General features: G+C 39.2%; 1 protein-coding gene across 2 annotated transcripts in view; it reads left to right on the forward strand.

The window, feature by feature from the left end:
* The window catches only part of ap3b1a (adaptor related protein complex 3 subunit beta 1a), a 41,140-nt gene extending 27,278 nt beyond the window's left edge, over positions 1-13,862 (forward strand). For both annotated transcript variants that reach the window (XM_053648473.1, XM_053648472.1), the window contains exon 27: positions 5,895-13,862. In XM_053648473.1, coding sequence (XP_053504448.1) covers positions 5,895-6,045 — 151 coding nt within the window. In that variant the 3' untranslated portion in view covers positions 6,046-13,862. The remainder of the gene's footprint in view (positions 1-5,894) is intronic.
* Positions 13,863-14,783: the final 921 nt, after the last annotated feature.

Genomic DNA, 14,783 nt, shown 5'->3' on the forward strand with positions numbered 1-14,783 from the left:
ACTGTGTCGTTTTTAAAGAAAGAGAGACAGATGGATTGTCTCAACAAAAAAAATTTTGTGTCTCAATATAATAATAATAATAATAATAAGCTTATAAAGCAGACCAGTATATTAGCTTTGTCAAGCCAACATAAATAAAGTTGTATAAAGTTTATTAGAAGCACTCAACTTCGACACTTCCAACTCCAACCCCGTTGTCTTGAGCCGTTACAGGTTAACGTGATCAATTAAATTTTGTGTGCTGTGTAAATAACCAACTGCGGGGTTAGTACAACACCTCCAACCCAGATCTAATGAGGAATTAGATATGCATTGCTGACTGATGTTCTTCCTATTTTAATAGCATAAATTGTTGATTTTGTAAACAAATTGGTTATTTTAATACCGTAATGTTAATTTTACTCATGGAGTTTACGCTTATGCATGCCAGAGAACGTGTCTTTACAATGGATTTCACACCTCTGGAACACGCTCTATAAAAGCTTCGAGTGAATTGCCCTTTAGTAGCCGTAAGTGCGTTGGTTGTTCTCATTTGTTACAGATAAAATCATCATCGGCATGATAAATTTAGTTATTGTTTGAACGGCTTGCTTATTCTGTATGTACGGACATCTGTGGCATTTATAAGAAAAAGGACATGACAAGTCGGGAAAATAACATCATGTCCCGGATGGATGGATCAGTGGCCTCGGCCTGCTAGAATAGGTTCGAAAATCGCACCACATCGGCAGATTTTGAATGTCACGCCACATTTTGATCACGTCAGTGCAGCTTATTTATTCATGTCCACAAAAGTAGCAACCTAGTGCAAACAATAAATTTAATCGTGTCCAGACAAAACTTATGCTTGCGTTGGCATGAAAGTAGAGCAACTCATGTGCTCGTCACAGTATTTTAGTTGCAGTTCCAGCAAAACAATCATAAATTTTTTTTTTAAAAAAACATGAAAACTGTTTGTTATTCAAAAAGTAAGGAAAGAAGTTAAACAATGGTACAAATATTTGAGTTTGTTCTGCAAGTGTGTCGGGTTATTTAGCCGTTATGTCAATTCCTGTGTGCAGCAGTAGAGGGCAGTGTTGTTTTTGGTAAATGGTCAGTGTCACTGCACTGAGGACGTTTAGAGTGACCTCGGAAATTGTGATCAGTCAACAAGTAATAACACACCATCTACTCCACTGACCTCTTTTTTTTTTTTTTTTTTTGTATACTTCGAAAACGCACTATATAAACTTAAATGCTTAGATAAAGCCATTGTCCTTATGTGTGAATGTAAAAGTTGTAAAATTTACAACTAAAATGGCATCGTATCTTATTTTACTCTCAGAAATCTCCTGTTCAAGCTTCAGATTGTTTTTTTTTTTTTTTATATATAATTTGTTTAAATTTACTTCTATACATTATTTTTCCAGAACTTTAAAGAACAGTAGGTTCACACTATACACACCTATGCTGAGTAGCATAATGAAAAGAATCAGTCTAAAAAACATACAACACCTTCCTGTATTTTCTGTATCAGACTTGTGTGTTGATGTTAACTACAAGTGGATGTATGTGTATGCATATAAGTGATGAGTATGGTAACAGGAAAAGGCTTGAGGCCCATTTTCCTCACAAGTTAACAAGCATTCATTTCACGGATTCATTCCGCAATCTTTTTTTATTGTAACGTAATTGGAGGCATTGTATAACCTCACATACAATTGTGTTTTGTTGACACTGTGACCCAATACTGATTAGGAAGCAGTATCGGGTCATGGTGCATCATTAATGGATACAGAAAATGAATAAGAATACAAATGACTCGTATTCTTACTGTGTTTGTGTGTGAAACAGCAATGATGTACTGTATTATTGGCTGTTTCTCTCAAATGATGTAAACATCTGTAATGTTTAATCTTATATATACGTACACCGCTTAGTAGGTCCAGAAGTTTAATAAAGGTGACATAAATCAGAACCGAAAGTAGTAAAGTGGCACCTTTAAACATGCTGCTCTACTGTTTTCTGTCTGAGCACGACACTAACTGCAGTAGGGTTACTGGATTACACTAGAGCTGCAACAAATAATCAATAAAATCGACGATCGGTTATAAAAATCGTTGTGAATGAATCTCATTATGGATTAGTCTGTCTGGGCGCGGCACGGGGCTCATTTACTCGTTACGTTACTTCTGTTCTGAAAACACGCAGCGGAAAGTAAAAATTAGAGTTGTGTCCCAATCAACGTACTCTACACTTACACTATGCACTGTGTACCCTGTTGTCTAGTGTGTGAATTTCAGAAAGGTAATATCGTCTCAATTGGAACACTAACGGGTTTTTTACTAACCGAAGGTATATAAACCGTTTCCCAGTCAGTGGCACATGACGTCAAACGCATGTAATGTGACGCCGCTTGCTTTAGCCGAATACCCAGAGGCAGCTAAAATAAATTTGTTCAGTTTACTGTTTGTCTACGTCACCTTTTATGCCCAACATGACCTCAGTCACATCGTACGTCAAGTGACTGAGGGGGGGAAAAGTTGCAACCCAAGTCCTCTAAGGCAGGGGAGCATTTTATATTAAACGCAATAAAGAAGATTGTAACCTGCAAACTTTACAAAGCGGTGCTCGTGTAGCACTGAGGCACGACGGTGATGCACGAGCACAAACTTATGTTTATATCCTAAATGCTCCACCATATGCAAGGGGAAACTGGTGCAAATTGCTTAAATGGCTTAAGTTTAATTCATGTTTGTCATTTTATGCTGTATCTGTGCGCTGCAGTGTAAAATCTGAGGCTTGAGCCACTGATATGCAGTTAAAGAGAGAGAGAGGTAGTTTTATTTTCATTTCATGCTGATAATATAAAAATAGAATAAATAAATATCAATACGCCTACTTGTTCATGTGGTCTTTAGTGTCTTTATTACTGCAGAAAATACAGCGAATAAACGAATAAATATTGATGCTTGTTCACCGGCTTTTCTGTCTCATCACTGCAATTGCACATTTTCTCTCTCTCTCTCTCTCTCTCTCTCTCTCTCTCTCTCTCTCTCTCTCTCTCTCTCTCTCACTGAAAAGTAATTGCACACCTCAGAATGTCTGTCACCCAATCAGAATCTAGAGTTCAACAGCGCTGTGGTATAAACATATTTAATGTGTTTCAGGGATTAGTTTTCTTTTAATAAAATGTCAATCCATTACACTCTGCAGACCACTGGCCCCCTCCTGGCATTTCAGTTTTCATTTCAATTCAAGTGTGTTTGTATAGCACGTTCCAGATGTCGATTTAGATCCAGAGGTGACCGTGACAAGGAAATAACCCCAGAGGTGACGTGAAAAAGAGAGCAACCAGACTCCAAAGGGAATCCATCCTCTTCTGGGTGATGCTGGATAGTGGGATTATAAATCTTTATATTATACAGTTGTGGATTAGTAAAAGAAAACGGTACTAAATGCGTTGAAATGATGTTCCACGTGAGAATATTAAGCGTAGAAGGGCATAGGGCAGTTTTTATGATTGCATCAGCAGTTCTTAGAAGGTGCGAAACCTACGAGTGAGTCTCGGGCAAAAGAAAATTCTTTCAGGTAACAACGTGGGACCATACAAATCAGGAGATGAGCTCCAAGCAGAACGGACGCGTCAGGATGAGCTTTTCCTTTCACTGAGGTACAGAACATACATGGGTCTTGACCCTCAGCTTTTGTTGTAGCGGTTCAGCATTCCAGATTGAAACGACGGGCGGTGATTCTGTTCACCTTGGTGTGTCATGAGTTCTCAGAAGTGTAGTGTTTGTGATTGCATCCGAGAGTGCTAATTGTATGGCATTGAGCAGCTGGTTAGCAGTTGTGACTGCCCCTGTAGACGGCGGCATTGTGTGATGCTGTCACAGCTAAATGGGGATTTGTTAGTATGTGTGTCTGTTGCGTTTGGGGGAGGGAGAAGGGGGTAAATGGGGTGGGGTGGCTCATTGTGTTGCACGATGGGAGGTGTGTCACTGAAAAAAGGAGGACCTGTGTGTACTAAACGTGTCTTTGTTGTGATATGGCATCAGAGTCGAAGCAGATGGCAAGAAAGTGTGTCTGTGCATGTGTCGGGGGGAATGGGGTGTTGGGGTTTGGATTTCTCTCACTGCACTACAAAATCAACCTCCGATATACACACATACTTGCTCTTTGTGTCACACACACCCTCCCCCTTGAGGTGCTCTCTGACCCCAGTGTCGGTACAGGACCGGGGGGTGGGCTTGTGGGAGAGAACGATTGACAGAAGGCCTCTCTTAGCCCTTAATAGCTTTTTAATCAGCTGGCATAATAGACTAGCTGTGCCTCCTCCTGAGCGAACACATTCTGTTTATTTTCTACTTAGCAAATTCTTTTTTTTTTTTTTTTTTGGATGTACTCAAATTATTTTACAAAGCTCTGTTTACATGCAGCCTAATATCCATTAATCCAATGGCTCAGTTAGAATAATAAAAACCTTCCCATGCACTCATAAATTAGAATAAACAAAAAAGAAATTCAGAATATTGAAACTCCCCTCGTTTGTTTTTATTGCCTTTTACCATTTTAAAAAAATCTGCCTCCCCTGTAGCACTGGTTTCCTGTAAAATGGTGTTTCTTAATGTCCACAGTCTAAGAATAAGACCGACGTGACCAGCTCGCATGTTTTATATTGGATAGATGTGTGATTGACAGCTTGTCAATCAAATAAGCTGTAAACCTAGTTTATATAGAGTCCCTTCTTAAAGTATTGGAATGGCAAGGCCAAATTTTTTATTTTTTTTGGCTATACACTGAAGACAGTGTATCAAAATCTCAGCTTTCATTTCCTGATGTTTACATACAGACGTGTTGAACTAGATGTTTGACACATCTAAATGTAAATATCAGGACATGAAAGCTGAAATTGTAATCTAGCATCTTATATTCATCTTTTGAGTTCAAACCCAAATGCCTTCAGTGTGCAGCAAAACAAAGGAATTGGGCTTGTTCCAGTACTTTCAGAGGGGACTGTATATCTCAGATCTACCCACAATGTTTCTTACAGACACCGTAGTAAAAGCACAATACAGGACTAGATATTTTACATAATCATTTATGTTTTTTAATCATTTCACTAATGCTGCGTTTTATGAGTGCTAATATTTCTCATGATTAAAATGTAATAATTGTGCAGTTCTATATCTTACCAGTCCACGAAATACAAGAATAATTGCCATGTACCCAGATACATGTACGTTTAGACTCGGTACAGAAGAGCTGTGTGTGTGTTCGTGTTACGATGGTCACTGCAAAACATCGACGTGATGTAATGTCGGCGCTCCTTTCATGCATGTTGGTTTTTGTTTAGTCCTCGTCTGAATTCCAACACTGGATTTTGTTTAGAAGCGCACTACAGGGTGTGCAAGTCAGGAGCCAGTGACGGTAAAACTGCATCATTTTGTATTTCTTATTTGCAGCATATACCCGGCATGTTCACCCTCACGCGCTCTGCGTTTTCTCAGCCGCTGCGTCATGTTTTTTGCAGATTTTGCTCAACATATTCATATCAACATATTTGCTCAGAATATTTCCGCTGGTTCCTGACCTTTCAGACACCCTGTCTAGTTCATTTCCTTTGAATTTTAAATGTGTTGGAATGCATAATAGGTGCTCATTCTGGGGAGTTTAATAATTCCATATTTTGTTGTTTTTAAATAAATAATTTGTCCGATTGCAGTGTGCAGCGTCCTTTATTTGTATGACCAGTAGTGCTGTCTCCAAGGGACCGTCAACAAGGATGCATAATAAACAGCATTGTAATGCAGCCACTCATGGACATTTAGTGTTACATTATTTTCAAAAACATAGTATTTTAATGTCCCTTTCTCTCTGTGTGTGTGTGTGTGTGTGTGTGTGTGTGTGTGTAGGTTTGCAGCCAAGCTGGTGAGCTCTGGTACCCTGGTGTTGGCGTGTGTGGTACAGAAAGATGCCAGCGCTCAACTTACCGTCAACACAGAGAAGACGGTCATCGGCTCCATGCTCCTCCACGAGCTCCAGATAGCACTTGGTGCCCCCTAGAATACACCTTCTATTCCACACCCCCCAACTAAAACCTGCATAAAATACACATTTTGTATGAATGTAAGTGAGTGAGTGCAAGAGAGAGCGAGAGAGAGAGAGTGAGAGAAACTCCTTATCTTCCAATGACTGTAAAGGGCAAGCCAAATGCACATTTCCCCCAGTATTGCGGAAATTATTTTTGAGCAATTTGAGCATTTTAATCCGTTTCAAACCTACTTTTTGTCTTGTCCAGGACTGTATGTGAACGACCTTCCTCGTGTGTGTGTGTGTGTGTGTGTGTGTGTGTGTGTGTGTGTGTGTGTGTGTGTATATAGTGAATCCGGTTAAACTGATAAATGATAAAAAGAGTTCGGTGGTGGGTTTTTTTTGTTTGTTTTTGTTTGTTTTTTTGGGGGGGTTTCTTATCCGCCCCCCCAAGACTCCAGATCACGACCTGCAAGTTTTGATTCTCGGGTGCCAAACTGTAGCAACTTTTTCTATTTTTTTTTTTAACCACATCTATATGTTCACTTACCCCAGACAGGATTTTCCTTGTCGACTATCATCTCATTATAGATGTACAGTGCTGCTTGAAAGTTTGTGATAGAATATAGATTTTTTTTTATTTTATTTCTCCATAAATATGACCTAAAACATCGGATTTTCAAACAAAGCCTAAAAGTAGACGAGAAACCAATTGAACAAGTGAGACAAATATCATACTTGGTCATTTATTTATAGAAGGAAATGATTCAATATTACACATCTGTGAGAGGCAAACGTATGTAAACCTTTGCTTTTTGTATGTGGTGTGACGCTCGTGTAGCAATAACTGCAGATGAACGTTTGATCAGTCCTGCACGTCGGCTTGGGGGCATTTTAGCCCGTTCCTCTCTAACCGTTCTTTGGTAGAACGTCTTGTGTGCTTGGAGTCGTTGTCTTGCTGTATGACCCACTTTCTCTTGAGATTCAGATCACAGACAGATCTCCTGACGTTTTCCTTTAGAAATGGGTGTTATAATTCAGAATTTATTCTTCCATCAATGATGGCAAGCCGTCCTCACCCAGATGCAGCAAAACAGACCTAAACTACCACCAGCATGTTTCACAGATGGGAGAAGGTTCTTATGCTGAAATGCAGTGTTTTCCTTTCTCCAAGCAGAACACTTCTCATTTAAACCAAAACGTTTGGTCTTCTGGGCACATCATTTTTCCAATAAAAAAAAAATGGCTTGTCCACGTGATCTTTAGAAAACTGCAAACGGACAGCAGTGTTCTTTTTGGAGAGCCGTGGCTTTCTCCTTGCAGCCCTGCCATGTACACCATTGTTGTTCAGTGTTCTCCTGATGGTGGACTCATGAACATTAACATTAGACAACGTGAGAGAGGAATTTAGTTGCTTAGAAGTTACCCTGGGTTCCTCTGTGATCTCGCAGACTATTAAACTTGCTCTTGGAGTGATCTTTGTTGGTTTCCACTCCTGGAGAATGGAACAATGGCTTTTAATTTCCTCCATATGTACACAATCTGTCTGACTGTGGATTGGTGGAGTCCAAACTCTTTACAGTTGGTCTTGTAACCGTTTGCAGCCTGATGAGCTTCAACAACTCTTTCTCTGGGGTCCTCAGAAATCTCCACTGTTCGTGCCATGATGCCCTTCCACAAACGTGTTGTGAAGACCAGACTCTGATGGATCCCTGTTCTTTAAATAAACCAGGGCGCTCACTCACACCTGATTATCATCCCATTAATTGAAAACACCTGACTCTAATTTCACCTTCAAATGAACTGCTGACCCTAGAGGTGCGCATACTTCTCCCACTCACAGATGTGCAATACTGGATCATTCTCCTCAATAAATAAATGACCAAGTATAATAATTTTGTTTGATTGGGTTCTTTTTCTACTTTTAGGACTTGTGTGAAAATCTGATGTTTTAGGTCCTATTTATGCAGAAATCTGGAACATTTTAAAGGGTTCACAAACTTTCAAGCACCACTGTGTGTATGCATTAGTTAAATTCCATAAATACTTTTGTGCAAAAAATTCGTGGATTTTTAAATCAAAGGTGTTAATAAAAGCCGCACTAAATCTGGATCATTCTGGGGTTTTTTTTAAAATATGTGACCGTTTAACAGAGGAACAGATTTGTGGTTACAGTACCGGTATAGGGGGGGGTGTGTGTGTGTGTGTGTGTGTGTGTGTGTGTGTGTGTGTGTGTGGGTCTGATGGTGAACAGATGCCACAAAATTCTTTCCAGATTAAGATTCTCGCACGTCTGTTTTAATCTGAAACTGTTGCTGATGAGCGCGACAGTGTAGTTTTGGTTTTGTTGTACAGGGGCAGCTCACAAAATGAGAATATCGTGGAAAAGTCCCGTTTTTTTCCTGTAATTTACTTCAAAAAGTGGAACTTTTATATATTCTAGTTCAATATTAAAGTTAAATATTTTAAGGCTTTTTTTTGTTTGTTTGTTTTAATCTCAATTATGGTTTACGGCTCACGGGGGGGAAAAAAAATCCAGTATCTCAAAATATCAGAATAAAGAATTTATAATACAGAAATGTCGAGCTGAGAAGACTCTCATCAGCGAATTAACTCAAAACACCTGCGAAGGTTTCCTGAGCCTTTAATCTCAGTCTGGTTCAGTACACACACAATCACACGGTTGGAAATTATCTTCAAGATTAAAACAAAAAAAGGCTTGAAATGTTTCATTTTCTGTGTAATGAATCTAGAATGTATGAAAGTTCCACTTTTTCATTTAAATTACGGGGGAAAAAAAATAACTTTTCCACGATATTCAGATTGTTTTTATAGATGCACCCGTATAGTCTTGTATTGTATCCCTTCATTGGAGGAATTCAACAACTGCCCTCAGATGGCTGTTTATTATAATTACCCTTAGAATGTATAAACGGTTTTCCATTCTTTACTCCGTACAGAGAAGCATTAAAATTCCGTGCTAAATATGCCATCAGCAGATTGATGGAGATTGGGGGCCTTCGTGTTCCTGGCGTACATACTGCTCTTTTTTCAGGATCAGAACCCATGGTCTTCGACTATAGCCATAACTCTTACATACGTGCGCTCTGTGCCATCGTCAAAAAGGTTGTCCTGTTGACATTTTTATGAGAATGTGAGTGCATCTCTCTCCATCATGCCTAAGTGTAGGTTGTAAGGATGCCACAGAACCATTAGAATGTGGACACACACATAATTATTGATCTTGGTTGCTGGGTTTTGTTGATGTTTGGCCCAGCTGGAAAAGTTGCTGTATTGATTTTTAAAAATAAAGAACAACGTTAAGAAATTTCATAACAAACTCACTTTCTTTCACTGAAATAAAATGTGGATGTAAACATAAATGCCTTAAAATAGTCATCGAGGCCATAATGAGGAGGGGAAAGCACATTCCTGATTGGACAAATACGATGGAAATGGGCAGTGACTGGTCCTGTCGGTGGAAAATTTCATTTGAACATGGTTCTGGTGTTGAAGGGCGGTGATGTGATTGAAGCACGTGGTTCTGTATCGCCTCCAACTGAAGCACGAAACCAAGAGTTGGGAGACATTCAAGTGATGCCTCTATTTTTAACGGCTGCAATGCCTCTTGTTAAAAAAACACAAACAAAAACAGAGCTGTCAAAGCTTTGCAGTGGCATGGAAATTGTTTGTGTGTTATGACTGTATTGCCATGGCAACTGCCTATTTGAGCCACATGCTCTACATGCTGTAACGGCAACCATGCTGTTAATTAGTAGCTGGCTGTAGGTGGCTCGTTCGTGCCTTAAATAAGACCCTGGGAATTAATTTCCGGGATTGTGTGTTCGTGTGGTTCCTTCTACATGACTCGAATTTGTGTTTCAGGAAACCTGAACTGAAGCGTCGCAAAGAAACTTATGCTTGGCTTGAGGAAAACATTAGTGAGTAAAGAATATGGTCTATATAGAATATTGTTGATTTAAAATAATAATAATAATAAAAAATTCCCCACTGTACATTTAAACATGATGGCGGAATCTATCCTTAGATTATTTCTTAATTCTTTCATTTTAAGGGAGTGTTTTGTCCTGGGCGGGGTCGCAGTGACTGGAGCCTGTGTCAGAAACTCTGACCACAAAGCAGGAATACTCACTGGATGGTACACCAGTCTATCACAGGGGCGGGCACACACACACACACACACACACACGCGCGCGCGCACACACACGCACGCACACGCGCGTGGCTCAAATGCATGCATAATATCTAAGATTGCATTTATAAACATGGCTAAACTATCAATAAAGCGTGAACGTCACTCTTCATTAGTAAACACCCAGTAATCCCTCAGGATCCGTAAGCAATATATTTATAAACATACTAGGTCCTTGTTGATCACCCCCTCCAATCCCCCCATCAAGTTCTACTACTTAGATTGTCTGCTTGTCTTATAGATCAATCGAGCACACACATGATTCGTATACAGAGCATTTTATTAGATGTTCCTACATGTTACGTAAACTCACTTCTGTTGTATATTTCTACTGTTAAAGTATTTTCTCCATATAAACCAGTAGTCACTACTTGCGTCTCTTGCCTAACTGACGGCCTCTTTTGACTGCATGTCTTTCTTTCCTTTATACTAAAGCTTGATCAATCTGATCCTGTCCTTTTTAATGTTCCCATGATCAACTGAATTATATCCTCTAATATGAGTCAGAAAACTCCTCGACTGTCAGCACTGCCTCGGGTATTCCCCCTGAGGCCCAGTGAAATATACCGTGTAACAGCGATTCAGCCATAAAACGTGGCCCTCGAATAAATAATAAATGAGTCTGGATGAGACAGCAAATGCTGAACCGGCACAACGCACACTGAAAGAGAAAATAAGTGGGTTTAAAAAAATAAATAAAAATAACAAAAACCTCTGTTGAAGTATGTAGTGTTCGGCATTAGTTAACATTTTAGCCGTGGGTCATCTGTTCATTTCAAAATGTAGGAGCAGTTTTTAAAGGAAGAGTCGGGTTTTAGTTTTCTGTATATAATTTACTTTCTCCCAAATTACTAGAATTATGACTAGACATTATGACATTCATAGTTATTCTTTTTAGGTGCTATCTAAAGCAATTTACAATTATTTGGGTTTTCCAAAATCCCATTGACAAATAGTGTCTGTAGGTACACTGTAACAGGGATTAAAAAGTGAAGCCAAAATGTCTCTGACGCCTTCTAGTGGCTGGATGCAGTACAGTCTTAACTCCACCTATTCCCAGGATAGTCGATGGGAAATCTGCTAAGATTACATTTTAAGTTACAGCTCCGTTCATTATTTTCAGGAACAGTCTTCTGTCATTTTAACAAGTCCAGATGACCTTTATCTCCCCCAGTAGTTTTTCTTACAATAAATGCATTTTCTATGCTTACTGTCTCGTTTATTGTTTCATGTTTGTGTTTCCTAGTCATTGTATTTTGCCAGGAGTTACATAGTTTTGTGTTTTTGGTTTAAATTAAACTTTAACAGAGACTGCATTCGCATCCCTCTCTCATCTGCTTAACGTGACACACAGAAATATATCAATCTAGATTTGAAATGTATGAATTTCTCCTTAACAAGCAAGTCAGAGGTGACTGTGGCAAGGGAAAAACGCAGTTATTTGATGATGGATCAATTAAAAAGGTGTGGTTGATGAGGTGATTGGCAGTTTTGGACATGACAGTTGAGCCACCTGAAGCTCTTGATGGTTCTGTAGCAAAGCCGGGTTGTGTCTTCTGGAAACTGTTGTAACGGACCCTCAGCGGAGAATTCTTCAGTGTCTTCTGGCATGTTGCTCAGTTTTTGACCTCTTTTTGAATTGAAAACGGGGGTTCTTATGTCATCCACTAATCGCAGGGTTGGCAGTTCAATCCCCAGCTCATATGCCTAAGTGTCCTTGGGCGAGACACTGAACCCCAAGTTGCTCCCGAGGGCAGGCTAGAGCCTTGTGTGTGTGTGTGTGTGTGTGTGTGTGTGTGTGTGTGTGTGTGAGTGAGTGAATGGGGGAATGACAAACGGTGTAAAGTGCTTTGTAAAACTGCTAAGGTTAAAAAAGGGGTTATATAAGTGCAGCCCATTTACCATTTCATACGGACAGGTAATGGGTAGCAAGTGTTCACTATAGTAACAGTACAGTATTTTATTGATGCTGACTGCCAGTGGCAAAATGTGGAATTGCCTTATCTGAGAGAGAAACGCTCCACCCTTTGGCCTTTATTACACCTATAGCCCATGTGCTATTGTTTGAAGACTACATTAGGCAGAATATCAGCAGCACGGAGTTAAAAACATGAATCTGTTTGTGTGTATGATGCAGGATTTGTGAGAGGTGTCATGGCTGGCTTGTCACTCTCGTGTAAACCAGTGAGGATCTGTATGATGTATTTAGTTGTGATCATACATGACCACTAACCTAGAGGTCAAAGGTTACTCTACCAGTATGTAAATAATCCCGCTCCCTGTACATCATTCCTCCAGCTACTCAAGTCGAGGACTATGTATTTATGGACTATAGTCGATGTATTTCAATCACCTTCATCATCATCATTTCTGGAATTTCTTTAAACTTCAGCACAGTGTGTTACTGAGTAAGACTTTTAACCAACTCCATGCTGATGATAAAGTTCTATGTAAGTGTAGATGTGATGGAACAGGGTTCGCAGTAATCAGGTCTGGTTGTGTCTCGTCCAGCTGAACCCCATTATCAATGCAGTTTCATAGATTTGGGGAATTAGTAACTACGGGGGCAAATACATTTTCACACAGGCCCAGTTGGTATCGGATAACTTTTTTGCTTCAATCAATAACATTATCATTTAAAAACTCTATTTTGTGTTTACTCAGGTTGCCTTTTTTAATCTTAGATTCTGTTTTAATTTCTGAAACGATTCAGTAGGAGAGAGACACAAACACAGAATAAATCTCTTTCACAGCGCTGTAATTTCTGCTCTTTGGCTTTTATTGCCTCAATTATTTTTTTTGGTAGTGACAAAATTGACATTGTGCTTCTTTTAATGCGTTCAAATTATTATCCTTCATAGAGATGAACATTTGATTGCTAAAAGCTGCAATAAAATTCCACTTGATTACTGCAGTGCAATTTGTAATTGTTCAATAAGAGGCTGACTGGAATGTATTCTCATGATTAAGAGTGTTTTCTTTTCACATTAAAACCTCCATTTAAGACCTAATGTCCCTCACTTGGTACAAAGCTTAAGTGCCATCATGGCAGGTGTTTTATGAACACTTGGTTTTTATTTTTTATTTTTTATTCGGTTTGTTTGTATTTTACAAAAAAATACAGAAAGTGCTGTAATGGCAAAAGCTAAGAGTACATTCTATAGTGTCTTAATTAGAGGCTTATTGTATATTGAGGGCTTTGAATTGGCTCTATTGGAACCATAAAACATGGCTCAGTGTGTTTTTAGCCAGTGGAGAAAGCTCTAGTTGGTTAATTAAAGGTAAATAGACAAATGCATATATAGTCCTTTTATGTGTGTGTGTGTGTGCGCACATGCTAGTGTAAATTGAGGGCTACAAAGAGGAATCAAAGTGAGTTAATATGGATTAATGAACTGAAGGGCTTGAGCACCGAGAGTGGATTTGTGTGACATGCTTGACTAGTCTATTCAACCCTAATTTGGCCGTGTAAAGGTCGCCCTCCTGGTACACACACACACACACACACACACACACACACACACACACACACACACACACACACACACCTGTGCATATCTCCAAGTCGAAGCTAACAAAGACCTGCATTAGTGTCTCCTTCATGGCCACAATTTCTCCATCTGAAGCAAAAAGCATACTTCCAGCATAAAAAAATCCTCTCTACACTCAGTCTCCAGCCTGCTTTTTACATTAAGCCTTCTTTCATAAACAATTAGGATGCCTTCACTGGCTTAATCAAGTGGGTGCTTTAGAGAGGAGGCTTGTGAGAGGACTTTTCAGAATGGATGGTGGCTAAAAAGAGTAGATGCAGATCAGGGCATACAGGATACCTTATTAAAGGATTCTTCTTTTGTCTGTGTGTAGTGCGTAAAATCCCAGGATTATAACAAGTTAATCAGCAATATTAGGTGTTAGAAAAAAAAAAATTAATTATTTTTTTTTAAAGCAGCTTCTCAGAGCAAACTGCTTACAGTCTCAATTCTCTCTGAAGAAACTTTACTACTACTCCATAAAACTGTATTACCTCTAGACTTTTTACAGGAGTACACTATAAACCGGACTCTTGTATCCTGCTGAACTTGTCTCTTAATAAAAAGTCATCAGGTTTTAAGCAAAGGCTGAGTCTTTAGTGGGATTACAAATACATTTATACATGCATAAAATACAGTTTATGTAAACATTTATGAATAATGGAAACTACACTGTTAACTGACTCCGTGTAAGGACTTTGTCCTACTTCAGTGAAAGATTGATCAATCCGTCACAGTGGATGAGGATGAGCAAGTGAAGGCTGAGTTGCCAGTTTATTACATAACTCATTATCCATCTGAATTAGAATTAGAATTTGGCCAACTGCTGCTTTATGCAGTGTGTAAACCCACCAGTGCCTCCACCATTCAATAGGAACCACCACGAATTCTGCTAAGCAGATGGGAAATGGAGGTTCTTAAATTGAAGAGTCCTACGAATATAAAGATAAAGCTTTAAAAGAATGAGGAATATTAAAATGTTCAGCCTTGCGAAAATGGCGAGCTTCTTGATCGCCCACGTAATGTTT

This window comes from Ictalurus furcatus, chromosome 18 (genome assembly GCF_023375685.1).
Source record: "Ictalurus furcatus strain D&B chromosome 18, Billie_1.0, whole genome shotgun sequence".
NCBI lineage: Eukaryota > Metazoa > Chordata > Actinopteri > Siluriformes > Ictaluridae > Ictalurus > Ictalurus furcatus.